At 26.2% G+C, this 19,419-nt stretch overlaps 2 protein-coding genes across 2 annotated transcripts in view; one reads left to right on the top strand and one right to left on the bottom strand.

Annotated features, from left to right (window-relative positions):
* Positions 1-19,419, top strand: part of LOC128959768 (malonyl-CoA-acyl carrier protein transacylase, mitochondrial-like) — a 227,974-nt gene that overhangs the window by 69,765 nt on the left and 138,790 nt on the right. The window lies entirely within an intron of this gene.
* Positions 2,579-14,947, bottom strand: LOC128959778 (homeobox protein engrailed-1a-like). The gene is made up of 3 exons (XM_054305791.1): positions 14,416-14,947; positions 2,970-3,081; positions 2,579-2,858 (listed from the first exon to the last, which is right to left on the bottom strand). The coding sequence occupies exons 1-3, from the start codon at positions 14,894-14,896 to the stop codon at positions 2,579-2,581; spliced, it is 873 nt and encodes a 290-aa protein (XP_054161766.1). The 5' UTR covers positions 14,897-14,947.

Here is a 19,419-nt window from a genome sequence, read left to right as displayed (position 1 = left end):
AATATAAGTATTATATTATATCTGCGATGCAATAGGCGTTCATTTGCTTTCGTTTCACAACTAATAAGATTTGAAGTATTTTATAATAAATAGCGGCATATGTTATGGTAGTCTTTATTAGATTTTTAGTGACACCACTTTGATTGACACCAAAACAAACTTAATTCTCTTTTTATCTTATTTTTCACAAACCATTATTTGTCGTCTCCTTTTCCGATAGTTTCTTATATATAAATTTATAATATAATAATATATATAATATAGTATATAATATATGGCAATTTAGAAAGGATGTCGACTCATGTATTAAATCTTATTATATAACTTCAAAAAATAATAGATGTTTTTTAAACATAAGTAATTACTATTTAAAAAATTGTTTTCTTCACTTTAATGATGTTAATCTATAAAATATTATTATAAAATAATATTATTTAAATTTAAATAAATATTATTTTAATACAGTTCTGAGTTGAATACCATTTAAAATTAATAATATGGATTATAGTTTATTTAACTTTGGCTTTTATGTGTTACTTTTAAATTTATAAGAATAAAAATATTTTAAAAATTTTAAAAATAATATTTATAAAATCTTTAGTCAAATAATGTAAAACAAAATTTACAAAATCACAAAATATGTAATATAATTGATTAGATAATGGATTTACTTTAGATTAAGCTAATAAATCAAAATTATTGAATATCTTAATTTTAAAAATCTCATTTCAAGCTAACTTTGATTACATGTAACAAATAAAGTAATAATTTAAATATAACTCTACTAAACAAACAAAACTACAAAAATTTATGAATTGCGAGTTAAATGTAATTGAGAGCCAAAATAGCAAATACTTGACAACTATTTATAAATTTATATCATTATTGTCTATATGTGTGGCGCGATTGGGAAACAACAGTGAAATTTGATCACTTAGTTATAATAGCTATAAGTCTGTATTGGGAGTCAAAAACAAACTGTTCCGCAGTTAATGAGCTCTTAATGAGTTTGTCGCGGAAATGCAGTGACAGCTATGGAGGAGACCATCACTTCATAAGAGCTAACTGTTTGTCGAAAACCGTCCAAATTCTTGTGTCAAAAGCTCTAAATTCTTAACTTTAAAATTACTGACAAAATAAATGCCATTAACTATAAATAAATATATCGCAAATTGCCATTATATAGTCATAAGTACTTTACATACAGTACATACTGTATATACACGCTATTTGTTTGCGTTTAAATTGTTTCGATGAAATGGGAGAAACCAAATATTTTTACTTATTATTATTAATATTATTGATAAATAAATTACAATAAAAATACAATGAAAATGAAATTTTAATTGGATAAATTATTTTAATTTTTAGTGTTTACATGATTTGAAATTGAACTTATTTTTTTTTATATAATATTATTATTATTAAACTAATATAAACTAATATTATACTTTTGTATAATAGCTGATTGATATATATATATACAGTATATACATGCTATACATGCATATACTGATATACTTTGTAAGTATATATATATACATAATTACTGTATAACTAAAGTATAATAAAGAAAAGGAACATATATTATGAGAATCTTTTGTTTTGAGTACAAAATAAATGCAAATTAGTTATCGAGTTATCGATCAAACAATTACCAAAAATATATAACAAAAAATATCAACTAAATAATACACTGTATATATATATTTTAAATATTGTTATTTTATAAGTCAGAAATTATTGGTCATAGGCTGTGTAACAAAACATTGTTATTTAATTTATATCACATAATGTTTATTATGTGTCATAATTTAGTATATATTTTTCATTAATAATTTAAGGTTTTCACTATATTATAACCAATACAATTATGCATTTTTGGTTTGTATTATTATAATTATTGATGTTACTCTAAACGAATATATTGAACAAACAAATACATATTTTTTAAGTTTCATAAATAAATAACATTCAATTAATTTTATAATTATAATATAAATATATAATATAAAGCTTTTAACATGATAATTGAGTATAATGTGTATAATTGTATAATTAAAATAAAACTTGCTGTTAAACTTTGATCTATTTTTATATAGACATTAGTTTTAATTTTAAAACAAAAATATTTTAATAATAGTTATAAAAGTATGAGTACTATTAATCATGAATTAATAACTAAAATTATTTTTAAAATGCTAATTAATAAATATTTTTGTAAGTCCATGATAATTATATAGTTGTAATCAACAAGTTTGCACTATTTAAGTGATATAAATTCCTCTAAAACTTATTAATTAAATATTTCTTATATTAAAATCTTTTGTTTTTTAATCAAATAATTATAGTAAAGCAGCTAAAAGTTTTAAATTAATTTACAGCCTTTTTTATCATTGGTAACGCTGACCTCTATCTTATAATAATTTTCTGTTCAATTACTATATAAATTAATTAATTAATAATATCATAATTTGTTCGCAATTAATTAAATATTATTTTAAACATTAAAAATATTTACAAAATTAGAATACCATTGAATTTAAATAAAATGTTAAAATGATTTGTTTGAACATAACTAAGATTTGTTGTCTTTTAAGTCTTGCTGTTGTAAGGGTGAGGTACACGTCGAGCTCCTGTCACTTCTCATATAGTCGTCCTCCTCATCGGATTCGCCTTCAGTGGCAACTGTACTGTGATTATACAATCCCTGAGCCATGAGATGAAGTGCCAATGGATGTCTGGATCCACTGGTTTTTTTAATCTTTGCCCTTTTGTTTTGAAACCATATCTTAATTTGTGACTCATTTAGCTTTAAAGAGTTTGCTAAGTCTTGTCGTCGTTTTTCTGTTAAATATCTGTTCAAATGAATTGTTGAATGAATTGATTAGAATTGACTTTGAAATAGGTTTAAATAATTTGATCAATGAATGGATCAAATGAATGGATAAAAATGAATGTCTTCATACTTGTTCTCCTGGAACTCCTGTTTTAATCTTCCCAACTGTTCGGCTGTGAATGCAGTTCTCGGTCTCTTTTCATCTTTTTTCTCCTTTTTCTTGATTTTTCTCGATCGGGGACCTAATCGGATGCAAACAATAAGCAGACAATTCATTAAAGATTTTTAATCCATACAAACAAAGAATTTTCAAATTAAAAATTCTTTAATTTCAATGCCTTAATACCAGTCAAATGATTATAAACATATAGAGATAAGTTATATGTAAGGATAGTATGAATTTCAAGGATATACTTGTGCTAACAATTATTATTAGTTATATAGTCTTTGCTTGAATCTCACAGATAGTCTTATAGTAAACTCTCATACAATCAATTGATTACTAATCTTATGAGTCTTTTTTGTCAATAGTTAATACATTGACGGCATTATGTTGTTAACAGATTAAGTGCAATCATAATATCGTTGTATTCAAGTTATTATATATGTATTGTCTTATTGTTAATGCAACGACTCTTTGAGAGCACCTGTATGTCAATTGGTTTTGACGATGATAAATGACCATAGTTTGACAGGCGAGACCACCTAACATGCCTGTCCAATGACTGTCACAATGTTTAGGCAAAGCAATCGTCACTTGGATTCAGGTCTCAACCAAATAGCAGTCATACCTAATGCACAGTATTTTCTGATACAAGAGGCGTAACTCAAGCGTTCAATACCTCCGCTGTGTTTTACATAGACTAACAATTGATTGATTTGTGTGTACACTCCTGTCCCACACATTCATAGTTTATATTATAGCCATACAAACGGCTTAAAACTATTACAGACTTGTGAACTATCTGTGAAATAAATTCAATGTTTGACTATAATTTATATACCTTATTGACAAACTATGTGCACATCGAATGCCAAATATATTTATATTAAATATATTTTCAAATTTTCATTTAAATAATAAATTATTAAACCAGTAGCCAATCATAATCTAGTTTTTATAGTGATATTGCTTACAAATAAATACTAGTATTTAAATTTTAATTTATGAAATAAATTGATCAAACGTTATCATATGAAAGGCACATAACATTAAGTTAAGCCATGAAAACACTATTTTACTGCCGGTTATTGAGAAGTAAAGCCATATATTTGCATACATGCTATTGAAATTCAGTACTAATATTATTAATACATTTATCTGAAAACTATGTGACAATAAACGTGGGAATATAGCAGACAATTGACAAGTTTTAGTCATTTATTGCGACTAACAATAGGATGACTCCTCTGAACACACGCTGCCCTTCCCGACAATGGCTTAGTTATAGTGAATATCGTATATATTATGAGAATATTTCGTTTACTTTTACTTATTAAAGATAATACTGTATATATAGTGTGAATATAATAACAATATATAAAAACTAATTATAGTAAGTATCTGTTAGACACAAATGTTGTTATATTAATTATTGTCAATAATTTATTAATTTAGATATTTATACTATTTTCCAACAATACAAACAACTTAATCAAATTGTAAAAGTAATCAAAATGATTAATATAGATAAAAAGTAACAACAAAATATATGTCTATGCAGTCTAAAAAATGCATTATTTAAAAAAAATATTTGATCTTATAAATTTAATAATTTATTATTTAGTTAAAATAATTAATTGTATTATTTAAAATGTAAATTTCTATTGTAACCTCAAAATAAAAAATATTGACCAAATGTTTTCATTGAAAAATAATTTTTTAAAAGTAATAATAATAATAATAATATTTAAAGGAATTTTAGTTAGTTTTTGAAATAAATGAATAATAAGTCGGTGTTTGTTCTTTGATAAGATGAGCGCAAACATCGATGAAATTATTAGTGCAATACATCAGAAAATCATTGGTTTAGGAAATACTGTTTGACTTTAAGAATTGGGGACTCATTTAAAGTAAAAATATTTTTTCTTTAAATAATTGGTTTATTGTGAATGATTGGTCGTCTGTATAATTCGCTATTTACACGACAATAACATCTCAAAAATAAGATAAACATTTAACTAATACATGTATTGAAAGTTTATTTATGTTGCAATTTATCTCTCTTTTTTGAAAATGTATAGTTAATTGATGTAAAGAGATATACAAAATAGTAAGTTTTTATTTGCAAAGAGTTGACACAATGTGACAGTTGGATCAGTAACTGCTTATTCAATTAAGATTAGTCAGTGCTAGAGCTCTCTCTCTCTCTCTCTCTCTCTCTCTCTCTCTCTCTCTCTCTCTCTCTCTCTCTCTCTCTCTCTCTCTCTCTTTAACTTTATTACAAATATAACTGATTGAATAGTTGGCTCAAACCGTAGTACTGGTCTTTGTTTGGCAAAGAAGTCTATTTGATTTCTTTATCGTATCTGTATTCCTGATCTCTATTGAGTTGTATAGTAAATGACGAGCGAAATAGTAATTGAGTTAAGTTGTATTAATGGGGACTAAAAATAAAACTTAAATTGTTTGATAAGATCAGCAAAACTATAACAACAATTTATGCCATCTCTTTCAATAAGTCTTTAAATAAGAGATAATATGTAAACTTAGTTTTATTTTATCAATAGACTTAAATAAATAGCTAAATTCATCTATAATTTCTATTAATGTAACAATAATTTGAAAACAAATATACGAAAATAGTTTTAATAAAAGGTTTGATTTACATGGTATATAATGTAGTTTTCATTGAATTTATTGAATCAATGGATCAAATATAAAAATGATTTGCATGTTATGCTAGTTATAAACTGCTGGTACTGATGGTAGAGTATTGGTGTGTATATGTTGCTTGAGACCGGGTGTATGAGTGCTAAACTTATAGATTAATTAATAATGATTTTAATGAAGCATTTGTTTCATTAAATCATTAGTGTTTGCCATTAGTTATCGTTCGCTCAATTAATTCTCAGTCAACTTAACAGTAAGTCTATTGAATGTTAAGGCAAAACATTACATAAAATTAATTAATAGTCTTATCTGAGACAGAGTTACACTGTTTTGTTGAGCACATCTTGTTTTCGCTGATAACGGAGTGCCAGCGAGAGACTGACTGACTGCCTGAGCCCATCCCCGCTAACAACAAATACAATGATTCGTAGGCGTTGTAGGCTCTGGTAGTATTCAGTACTCACACACTCACACATTGCCAATAACCCTCTAATAGCGGCCAACACTAAGGGACATAAAATGCTTATCTTTCGACACATTTACAAACATAACGATACGCTACGGACACACACTTGTAAAGGCATTATAAGAGTCTCACCCATGGATTGAATCACATAATTCAAGCTCAACACTGTTTAGCAGTCAATTACATGATTATCTAAATGTGGTCGCAATGCACACTAAATCTCATTGCATTCAATCAGACAACTACACCATTAATGTCATGTTTGCACTGCCTTTACGGCCAAACCTTTATCACTGAATGCCAGTCCTTTATAATAATTCATGTCATTTACAGTTAATTGTATTACTAATCATTGTCTATCAATTTGTTTGTATAATATAATGTATTTGTTTCAATATGGAGTTATTGAAACTTCATATAAAAGTATTAAAATCATTAAATTTTTAAATTAGAAGTATACTAAAAGTAGTGCTAAAAGCGATTCAAAACATCTCTATAAAAGTCAATTATGAGTATCAAAGTATTTGTTTAAAAAATTTTGTTTTTTAAAACCGTTTCTAAACATAGTTTTAGTAGTTTTTGACAAATTATTTGCTTTCTCAACCCTATAGTAGAGTTTATTATACAATGTAACAAAAAATATTAACGCAACACTAGTTTTGTGTACATTAAAAATGATGTTCAATCAGCTCAGAAAAAATGATATATACTGTATATATATATATATGTAGTGATGGAAGCGTTTAAATAATTAAAATACGAGCTCTAATAGTCTATTAGAAAAATGATAGTTTATCTGCCGGTGCGTATTCATCATCCGTAATCCGACACAAGTAGAGTGTCTGCAAACACTGAGATAGTGATATGTCTGTATTGTACCCAATATTACATACAATGTGTTGTGTCGACACTCTTTTCGGGCCATTAGCTCTTCAATAGCCGTCTCCAAACATTATGAGCTCTCTCTCTCTCTCTCTCACACACACACACACACACACACACACACACACACACACACACACACACCAATATATGTGCAAAATTGCCATTTATTGCTAACCAGCCGTATGTATGATTGTATGCCTTCCAACAACTGCTTATTTTTCACTTTACTAAGTAATGAATGCTTTCACTTCTCTAACGCTATTATAATACACTCAATAATACTAAACATTGTTTTTATAAAATTACTTCAAATACTTTAATAATATAACACTAATCAACACTTAAATCAATCAATTCTTTTTTTGTCACTTTTCAGCTTTCATTGTCTGTAAATTAAAAATATTTTTATTGTAATTTCCAAATATCTATGCGTTTAAAGTGTAGATTAAACTTCAATACACACATACACTGAATATAAATATTTCAAAATTTTGGTAATAAATATTTATTTACGTTTTCTGTTTATATATATATATATATATAAAAGGTATTCTGTGATACAAAAGCATTATTTCATAATTAGACGGAAAATAATATGTTGTTTCTTATGTAACGTTAAGTACATTTAAATGCAATGTATGTGTGTCTGACTGACTGTGTATCAGTGTGTGTGGGCTTTAATATTACATTATTTAAAACATTTTTATATTAAATTGACGAATAAATTATAAAATGCAAGCAAATTATAAATGTTTAAACATTGAAGAAATAAAGATAGTAATAGTATTTTATAATTTATTAGTTATAAATTATTTTGCAAAACTCATAAAAAGGGATGATTTCTTAATCATAACTACTTATTTAAATAAAATAAATAAAATATAATAAATTTAACTATTATTGTAACGCAATATCGTTAAAATTTTTAATTTAAAATTCAATACAGTATATTTATATATTTTGCATGTTTTTATTTATTAAAAATAAATAACTGAAACATGCTTTTTATTTATTAGTTACAGTACATATGATTTTTGATAAAAATCTGACATAATGAAAAATAGATAAATATTATTTAAAATGATATATTGTATAATAAACATTTTGACAGATTAAATAAAATGTCATATAATAAATATATACAAGTAATTATTGCAGATATATAGATCATTATTAGTAAAATTTAAAACAAACTTAAATAAAATAATTTTACAATTGTAAAAAATTAATTATATAATCACTAATATGTAAATTATTTTTGTCATAAATCTTTAAATAAAATATTATCTACAAACATTATAATTATATTATTTCTTAATAACATGAATTTAAGTTTTTTTGTAAATGTGAATGAATATTCTGTAAATTGTTACAATATTTTATAATAAAAGCTTTTTTATATCTAAATAATACGTTTTAGACCTGTTTTTAGTAGAGGCATTGTATATATAAATATATATGTTTATGTATGTATGTATGTATGTATGTATGTATGTATGTATGTATGTATGTATGTATGTATGTATGTATGTGTGTGTGTGTGTGTGTGTGTGTGTGTGTGTGTGTGTGTGTGTGTGTGTGTGTGTGTGTTGCAAACCTGTCTTGAGTTATCTGCAGTCGTGACTTATATCTCACAGTATATACAGATATTATATATGAATTAAATGGACTTTATTTAGCTAACAATAGACTTAATTGAATATAATTTTTCTATTAACTTTTTATGAAAAAATCAATATAACTATGTAATCGCAAAATTAGTATATAATAATCAATTCATAACAAAACCGGATTATATATAGAACTTTGTATTATTATTATTATATTATTATATTGATTGTATTATGACTATTGTAGCTTTTTAAGAATAATACATAATATACTGTTTATTATAGTTTACTAAAAAAATATATCAATATATTATATTAAAACAGTTTACTGCTATGCTATGTCTTATATAACTTATAAATATTATATATATATATATATTAACAATAACAAATTGTCTATTTATATAATATAGCCAAAGCATACTTTTATTTATATAATAAATTTCATTTTATTACTAAAAATAATTTAACAATTGACTCAAATAATAATAATAATAACCGTTTATGCTAGTTGTATTAAAATAAATTTTATTACAGATACATGTTATTTAGGGGTTTATTTTATTATACAACATAATAATGCATAAAAGTCAGTTTTTAACAAATTTAATAAATGAATCAAAAATTATTAAACAACACAAGTTATTCAAAGTAGAAATAATAAGAAATTAATAATAATGTATATAAAGAAAGGAATGTATGTTTAAGTTTTTCAGAGTATAATTACGTGTGGGAGCACTGGTAGATAAAAATTAGGATGGGATAGTGCAATGTGTTGTGAGGGAGCAATTAAATAATGGACACAAAATAATATAGCATTATATGGCAATCGGATGAGTTGAGTCACATTAGGCTTCTATTTAATAGTATTTTATTAGTGAATTGCATGAAATAGCAATCATAGAGTAAAAGGTATTTAAAGCTATCATTACTTGATTTCTATGATTTCTTAGGGATGAGCGACCACTCAAGCGATTCATTCAATGAAAAGTTAATTTTGCGTAACAAACGAAATGATGAGATTAGATGTGATGAGAGGAGAGGCGCTAATTAGTAATACACATGTTATTCATTCAAATACTCTATTTTATCATTAATTATTATTTACTCTAAATATCACTACTCTTTGCTATCATTTTTTATTAAGTACGCAAAATTGCAAAATTCAAATCAAATTGTAAACTTAAATAGTAAAACAATTGACTCAGAAAATTAGACATTCATTTATTAATTTAAAATTCAATTAAATGTCACTTTTAATTTGATATAAACACGTGACACCCGTTAAGCTTATCTCATGTCAAGTCAAATGGTTTAATACAGTATATGGTATCTACTAAGTGACTAAATGTATGTTTTTAAGTTAAAATCACGGAATCATAAAATAAAATAATAATAATTTTATCAGTCATTTAACTATGATATTAAAAAGAGAAAACATGAGATTACAAATGGTTAGAGTGGAGCCACTCCTAAAACTTTGCATAATTGCTACTTATAATAGTCACAAATGTGATCGTTTAGCCGATACCTCCCAAGTAAATGAAGTAAATACTTAGTTCTCGGCTCAGGTATTGCACACTATTTTCCCCTAAATATCTAATGCCTTCCTCTTTAATGAATTGCTTACTTTGATATTATATTTAACATTCATTTCCTATGGCATTGGCAACGGTCTGTGTTATGTAATGAATGTTGAAATCAATAAACTAATGATTGAGATATGAAATGATGGATAAACAGGTCGACAATCTCTCTCTCTCTCTCTCTCTCTCTCTCTCTCTCTCTCTCTCTCWCACACACACACACACACACACACATACACACATACACAGACAGTAATAGCCGCTTATAATAAGCAAAACCACTACAAAAACTCAATAGTGACTGTGTGTGGGCCACAGTGTTGTATATGTGATGTAAAGGGGAATTACTATAGCACTTGTAGTTATGATATAATAATTGTGATATTAAGCAACACAATCACGCAACTCATCCTCTAAGCCCTCAGCTATAACAGTGCGACACTCTCTCGTAGGTCTTTATATCAAAATATTTTATTATCAAAAAAGACAACTTTCTCATCATTTTATCGTTAACTAAAACTCATGGTTTACTTGTCTTTATTTCTCAATGGTTTTGTATTTGGTTGTATACATGATTTTATGTAATCTTTTTTATATTATATAATCAATGTTATGAATTTATTTAACTAACATATATGTATGAATCTATTTAATTATATAACACCTTTTAAAAATTAATATCAAAATTCACTTAATTCGTGATTTAATTAATTAAATTATTATATAGTATACATGTTTATTCATTGCTAATACAATATATATTTTAAAGATAAGATTAATAGAATTAAGTCAAAAGATTATGCCATAACTTGTCTGCAAATAATATTTGTTTACTAATCTTAATTAAGATAAAGTCATTATATGTTTGAGATATAAATCCGAGAAAAAAATTGAATAAATTTATATATTTAAAGAATACTATCAGTGCTTAGGCTTGACATTCAAAAGGTCTGACAAATGAGTCTCAAGAATATAGTACTACTTAATTGACCGCTTCCTCCGGTAATTACATGATATAACAAAGCCTTTGAAAGCCAATTATCGTTCATTTTGTACACACTATTAGTTTTGTTTTGCAGTTATAAAGTATTATATTAAACTATACTAAACTATAACATAAAACTTAACACTAGTTTATAACACAATAACAATATTAGATCATTATTGTTTAATTTATATACAAACATTAAATAACTTTAAATTGTTGAATATATTGTAGCATAAAATTTTGTAGTATAAAATTTGTATTGTATATCTAAATGTCTAATCTATTTATTAAAATAATTGGTCAAATAATAATATTTAAACTCATATACTAATTATACTAAAATAAATATAATTTTAAAAATACTTATTATATATACTTATTTATTTATAAATACTGTATAATTGGACTGTTGTAAAAATTATGTATAATATTATAATTGAAATATGAAATGTTTAGAATAAAATACAAATTGCAATTTTATTATATTAAATATGATATAATAAAATAAAACATAAAAATATATTTAATTATTTATATATATATATATATTAATTTAATAATTATTGTTAATCTAAAATATAACATTATTTTTATTAAGTTGTTGTTATCAATGAAGTCATAACCCAAGAAATACATATTAATTCAATGATTGTTTCTTTTAAAAACTAGTATTTTTTCTTTTCTTACAACAAATTAAATTAAAAATTTATTTTTAATCAGATTGTAAATCAACGGGTTATATAACCAGAGGTAACACTTTTCAGAAGCTGTTGATGTTTCAATAAAATAAACATTTTTTTAATAAAACATTTTTTCTTGATTTTTAAAAGATAAATATAATTATTCAATAATTATTAAAATATAACTAAATATCAAATGTTTTATAATATATTTTTTTTCAATTAATTTAGTTTTTTTTTAATACGAATTACGACATAAAACAACATATTTCATGAAAATAATTATGAAATGTAATATATTAAATATTTTATTGTTAATAATAATATATTATTTTATTAATAATTAACTTTCAATTTAAAAACAATAAATATGAAAAAATGCCAACAATACAAATATTAAAAATAATAAATTAATTTTAGTTTTTAACGCATTGGGCAAAACATGCATTACTGCCTATTTATCTCTCTATTTATCTTTTTTCTCTTTCGATATTATGTAGTAAAACGTTGGACACAGAAAAATAGTTATTTCGAGTGAACTCAATATATGTAGACAAACATAGAAAGAGAGAGAGAGAGAGAGAAAAAAAAGAAATAAATTTTTATTGTTATCCATAATGATGTTCAGTGAGAATAGGATAGCAATATGTGTCAAATTGCGTGCAAACCTTAATAAATCAAAATCTTGTGTAAAGAAAGTTTTTTCTCAAAAAAGTGATGGTTTGCTATCCAAAAGGGAATTATATATATATATATATATTCAATATAAAGATAATATTTTTGAGCTACTTTTGAATTCATTGACAAATTCTATTGATATTTGCTATCAATTTATGTGAGAATATACAGTATATTTGCTTGATATAAAAATTTGTACAAAAATTATAATATAAAGCAACAATTGATAGCAACTTTGAGAGTAATAAAACATTCAAAAATATAAAGTAAATCATTTTTAAAATCTATTTTTCATAAAACATTCTTTGAGACCACAATAAAATTGTTTAAAAAAATACCATAAAAATATAATATTTTGATTTTTTAATTGCTATATTTTGCTAACCGACCGACAAGTTTTTTGGGTTAGAATTTTAATTTTATTACTATTTTGTGGTATTTTTGATGTAAAAATTATTTTTGTCTGTATATAAACAGTAAACTTATTTAATGTTTTATAGCATTAAAACTTTTATGATATCTAATTTAAAACAGTGATAATAAAGTGGTTATATTTTTATATTGCACATATACATATATTTATTAATATCATACATTAAAATATATATGCAATAAAGTTATAAAATATTGTTTTATTTGGCATAATCTCAGGTAACATAAGACATAGTATTACATGGAAATGGGTTGTGAAGACCGCCCGCATTCATAACTTTGTCTTATTTGTAGTGCGGTCTCTACACCTACAAGAAGGCCAACCAAAGTGTATTGCAATCATAGTTATTAATGCTGTCATTTAAAAGTTGATATTTTACTTAAAGCAAGTCTTTTAGTATCAATTGACAGGAATTATCTAATAGACTATCAGTATATGGGATGTCATGTCCGTGATATGCCTGCGGCTCTTCCCATGCTTTCAATGAATATGTCTCCAAAAAAAAGTAAGAGTCACTAAACTTAATGTTAGACTATGAAAATGTTTTGTGATATCACTTATATTTTGAAAATGCAATCGTTATAAGCATTTAAAGAGCAATAATACTAGAAATATGTGTGTGATTACTGGCATAGCAGTGTCTGTAAGTCTGTCTACCAACTAGTTTGCCATAACTACTACAACTTTTAGTAACTAAACGTCAGCACAGGTAGATTGCATCCGGACAGTCAACACAGCCAACAACACTGGTGGTCCATATATAATAGCGCTCACTGTTATGGCACTCAGTTTGACCACTAAATTACTTGCATTATTCAGTGCAAACATATGAATGCCATTCAAATACAATTCAACACATTGTTATATGTGTTGTGTGGCCAACAATTTAATGTCACATCCCTTTCAATAAAAATTCATTTATATTGAACTTCTCTAAAAGTCATACAAATTGTCTAAATATTTGCAAAACTACAGCCAATTCTGTGCCATTGTAATCAACAGAGACGACTATAACTGTTTGCCAAACAGGAGAAACTCAAACACACATCACCACTGATTATCTCATAATATATGGCTTTTTTAGTCTAATTTGCTGTTAAAATATACTTTTCACACAATTTTCTTATAACTTAAATATAATAGAATAATAATATATGGGATAAATAATATTTAGAAAGATATAAATTGTTTTCTTTTATACAACAATTGAAAATGACTTAATATAATATATAAATATAAGCATATGTTTGGCATTTTACTGCAGCATATGATATGATACATAGTGTGAGTGAGTCTCTCACAGTTTGTTAAATAAAAATATGTTTTTACAAATCACTGAAAGCATTGAAAGTAATTCATTACGACTGGTATTAAATGAAATATTATTTTTATTATGATTTTAGAAACTATAACTTACCGGAAGAGGGTCTGTCCGAATAGCGGGTGCAGTAGACCCAAGCCGGCCAATTGACGGCATCCTTATCGTCCTTTTTATCGACATTTTTTGGAGGAGAGCTCTCTTTTTTAGTATTATTATTATTATTATACTTATTATTATTATAAAATGAGTTTAAATTATTGAGAGTATCTTTGGATGTCGTACTCAAAGAGCTTATATTAGATGATTCAGAATCTGAAGAGTGTTTTCTCTTAACACTCTTATTGATCAGTGATGTGACGTCTAATGGATGGATACGATTGTTTGACAAGTTTTGTGGTACAGATGGTGATGACTGTGATCTGACACTTGACTCGTGTTTGTCGATCCCATTTGTAGTGATAATAGTTTTTTGAAAGTCACCGTCACTTTTGCCGAATTCTGGCGACAGAATATTATCGATGGAAAACTTGAGTGACTGTACGGCCGAACTGACCATTCTTGGCATCATTTGGTTCATCAAGTGATGTGATGACCCAAAAGACTGACCAATACTTTCAAAAATAGACAACTCTATGACTGAAATCTTAATTTTGTGAACAAACTTTTCACTTCAGATATTAGCTCCAGTAATGCATTAAATACATAGACATACAAACACATCACAATATAGACATCTTCAATGTCTTATTTCGGGCGGACTGACAGCTGTGACGCCACCCTTTCAGAGCTACAGTGCCAACCATTAGACCATATGTGTGCTAAACACCAATGCATGAGAAACAACAATTACTTATGCGTACAACTGGGAGGTGCTTAACCTTATTAATACATCAGACCAGCACTGTATGGGCGGACACTACAACCGTGCTTTCCCCCAACTGTTTCATACAAATCCACCCGAAACATGAATTGCATCAGTACTTACACCAAACTGTCAAACAACACACACACACACACACACACACACACACACACATACATACATACATAAATATACACACAAACAACACACACACACACATACATACATACATACATACATACATACATACATACATACATACATACATACATACATACATACATACATACATACATACATACATACATACATACATACATACATACATACATACATACATACATACATACATACATACATACATACATACATACATACATACATACATACATACATACATACATACATACATACATACATACATACATACATACATACATACATACATACATACATACATACATACATACATACATACATACATACATACATACATACATACATACATACATACATACATACATACATACATACATACATACATACATACATACATACATACATACATACATACATACATACATACATACATACATACATACATACATACATACATACATACATACATACATACATACATACATACATACATACATACATACATACATACATACATACATACATACATACATACATACATACATACATACATACATACATACATACATATATATACACACACACACACACATACATGCACACACACACAAACATATATACAGTACATACACTGTGTATGTATTTTTTCACCCAAGGCTCTCCAAAGGGCCTGCGGGTGTGGGACTGTACTGTGATAGCGCTAAACGATCTCTTGACCCGATGCACGCCTATCGCACACCAGAGCAGATGCCACACACGTTGTTTCGATGTGTGCGGCCAACAGTATATCCATAGTAAAGATATACAACAAGCTATGGATGCGCTTTATGTCAATGTTCATTGCAGAGAAACCCTGAAGCTCTCTATCTCCCAGTGCTGGTTGCGCTGAAAGAGAGCACCCGGTTTTTAATCTATTTGGCGATGCGATGGGAGACAATTGGGAGAAACATTGGGAGTTGTTTTTAAGATACATTATAAACTCAGTCTATACTCTCTCTCTCTCTCTCTCTCTCTCTCAAGTCTACCGAATTTTTGTTGTTGTTGTCTATTCTCTCCCTATCCTTTCATTTTCTGTGTTAACAAATTATTAAAATATCTAACATTGAAATCACTAAATACTGACTTTAAACAACACAGAAATCGAGTTAAACACAAAAAACATCACAAAAAATGGTATAATGATTATTAAACTCAAAATTATTTTTTTGCCTCAAAACACGCATCATTACATTAGAGACATCATTACAGGCAGTTATATCTGAGGCATGAAATGCAAATATTTTTAATATTTTATTTTCTCTTAAAAACAATTGTTATGTAGTTTTTCAAATATATAATAACTATGTTATAATTAAAATATATATATATATATATAATTTCATTTTCAATTTATGTGTACAATATTTTTCATTTTATGTAATCTCTATTTGCATACCAATAGACTCAAAAAAATGTTTTGAATATTTATAATAATAGTCAGGAGACTAATGATCATTGAAATCAAATGCTTTGTATAATAAATGTAAACCCAGTTTTGAAAGTAAATATTGTGTGTTTATGAGTGACTTATTTTATGTTACATTTTTGCTGATTTTATTCCCTATCATGTTATGATTGAATTTTTTTTGTTAAAATGTAATACTTTTTATATTACATTTTTAAAATGTTTTTGATGGGAGAGAGCACATGTGCGGACACATTATTAGGTGAAAGTATATATATATATATATATATATATAATATTTTTCACATTTACTTTTGGCACATTGTATAAAGGCTAGATAAACTTGTATATAGTGTATATATCATATGTATATTATACAGTATATATATATATATATATATACAGTATATGGTATTGTATAATGTAGTATATGCTGCAATATATATTTACTTATATGTTTTTATACACACCTTACACATGGATTGCCTCAATTCAGCACTTATCAAATTCAATTATATATTACTTGTATGTATTTATATATAGATAGATAACTCCCTCACTCACAGCAAAAATAACTATTTTTCATTCAATTCGTGTGAATTCATACAGACATTGAACAGCAAAAAATTGAAATAATTTTCTTTATGTTTTTGACAGCTAAAGGAAATGTTTGGTCAATGAGAGAGAAAAAAAGGTAAGAGAGAGAGAGAGAGAGAGAGAGAGAGAGAGAGAGAATTACTAGCGATTGAGATGAGAATATTATAGCATTAATATAATAGTAGTTGATATGAAAATCAATGGTTTGGGAGCACTGGTTGGCAGATGTGGATACATATAAAACCTCATTAGACGATATATACTGTATTCAGCTTTACTACCAAAAAGACAGGTCACTCAAAGTGTTGAACCATTTAAATGGTTTACTTAAATATATCAGTTTGTATTATATGATATGTATTTTGATTTGTAAGCACTATTCTATTGAAGACAACGTTTTTATTCATAAGTTTGTTATAATAGATATATACAATATCTTCAACTTGAATGCAAATTGTATGCAAAGCACCCAAAACTATATAATAAACGATACGTTATGTTACCAGAGTTTTCAAAGATATCTATTTCACAACTGTTGGGCGCTATTCAGGTCTGAGCTCCAAATAATAGCTGTCCTTTAGTAAAGTTGATACCTCTTCCTATTGTTAAACTTTTTGATCTCTTTTCTATAGTTAAAACATTTATTTTGACGCTTCTCTTTATTAGTAGAGACACATACATACATACATACATACATATACTGTATATACAGTATTATACACATAAATAGCAGTGATCATAGAGAGCACAGGCAGATGGTCGGCAATTCAATGTTCCCAACGCTATGTTTTGAAAACTTTTACAAAGTCTGGTCTCAATTTTCGTGCAAAAGTTGTGTTCATATTATTATTATCAATATATCTCTTCTATTTTCTCTTTACTTAAAAACTTATAAATTTTATGAGAAGAATATATCTATAGATATGTGAACACAAAATAAGCTATTTTTGTAATACAGTATACTGTATGTTGTTATATAGCATAAGCTCTTTGGCCATAACTATTAGCTCTGTCTGACTTTAAAACGAGAAGCAAATCTAAATGAGAGGCACCTAAACCTAAACCTAAACTTAAAACCTTATTTAAAATAAAATTACCAGCATTTGGTGCGCCGGCATTAGGATCACCCATATATGGTGGACCACCCTTGAGAGGAACTGATATTACAAAAGCAAATGTAAATTGTAATTATTAAATAATGCTTAAGAAAACATTGAATCGTCCGACAAGAATAAGATCTAAATTTTTCATTACCTATAATCACATTTCGTGAGCCATCTCTCTAATTGCTTTCAAATAACATTATATAAGTCTCCCAAATAACACCATTGGCTATACTAATAAGCCATTGGCTATAATAACAATAAATAAGTGTATATTAAGCAGCACTGGGAGCATATAAAACATATTAAATTTATTTGGAAGATATAGGCATTGATCATCTGCTCTCAGATTGTTTGTGCTGTTATTAAATAAGATATACCGTAATTATTTGGAAAGTGCATTAAAATTTTTTACAAACTTGCTTTTCAAATACTATCATAACTTAATATAACTTTGAAAATAGCTCTATATATATATTAGGGTTAAGCAAGGGGTAGGGGTATGGCGAAAATACCCCCTAAGATCGAGATTTTTGGATTTTTAGACCAAATCGGAAAAATTATTGCTTAAAAACGATGAGAAAAGTCTCCCACCTAAAATTTCAACGCCAAAATTTTTTAACTTTTAAAAAATATAATTTTAACTAAGATTTATTATTAACTAATTTGGTGTTTTAATAGATATTTAAATTGAAGTATTTACTAAAACTCAGTAAAATAGTTTAATTTAGGTTAAAATTAAGCTAAATATAACACTATTTTTAAGAAATTTATGAAATTAAAAACTTGATTTATTAAATTTAATAATGAATTATTTGTCCAATAAAGTAGTTATGTTATATGTAGAATATTATTTTAAGATAATTATAGTGATGATAATTATATCTATTCTATATAATAATTTTTTTATAAATAATTTTTATATTTTAAATGCT

Source organism: Oppia nitens, unplaced genomic scaffold (genome assembly GCF_028296485.1).
Source record: "Oppia nitens isolate AA-2021 unplaced genomic scaffold, nextdenovo-longstitch-racon4-pilon3 scaffold4_pilon_pilon_pilon, whole genome shotgun sequence".
NCBI classification, from domain to species: domain Eukaryota; kingdom Metazoa; phylum Arthropoda; class Arachnida; order Sarcoptiformes; family Oppiidae; genus Oppia; species Oppia nitens.
Note: the sequence above shows the minus strand (reverse complement) of the source record. Positions and strands in the feature narration are given on the sequence as shown.

What these genes read in the sequence shown, in the direction of transcription:
- LOC128959778 (XM_054305791.1), bottom strand. Translation starts at nt 14,896, where the DNA reads ATGAACCAAATGATGCCAAGAATGGTCAGTTCGGCCGTACAGTCACTC. An exon ending in TTCGGACAGACCCTCTTCCG is followed by an intron (nt 3,082 to 14,415) that starts GTAAGTTATAGT and finishes GCATCCGATTAG; the next exon opens with GTCCCCGATCGAGAAAAATC. An exon ending in CAGGAGTTCCAGGAGAACAA is followed by an intron (nt 2,859 to 2,969) that starts GTATGAAGACAT and finishes TCATTTGAACAG; the next exon opens with ATATTTAACAGAAAAACGAC.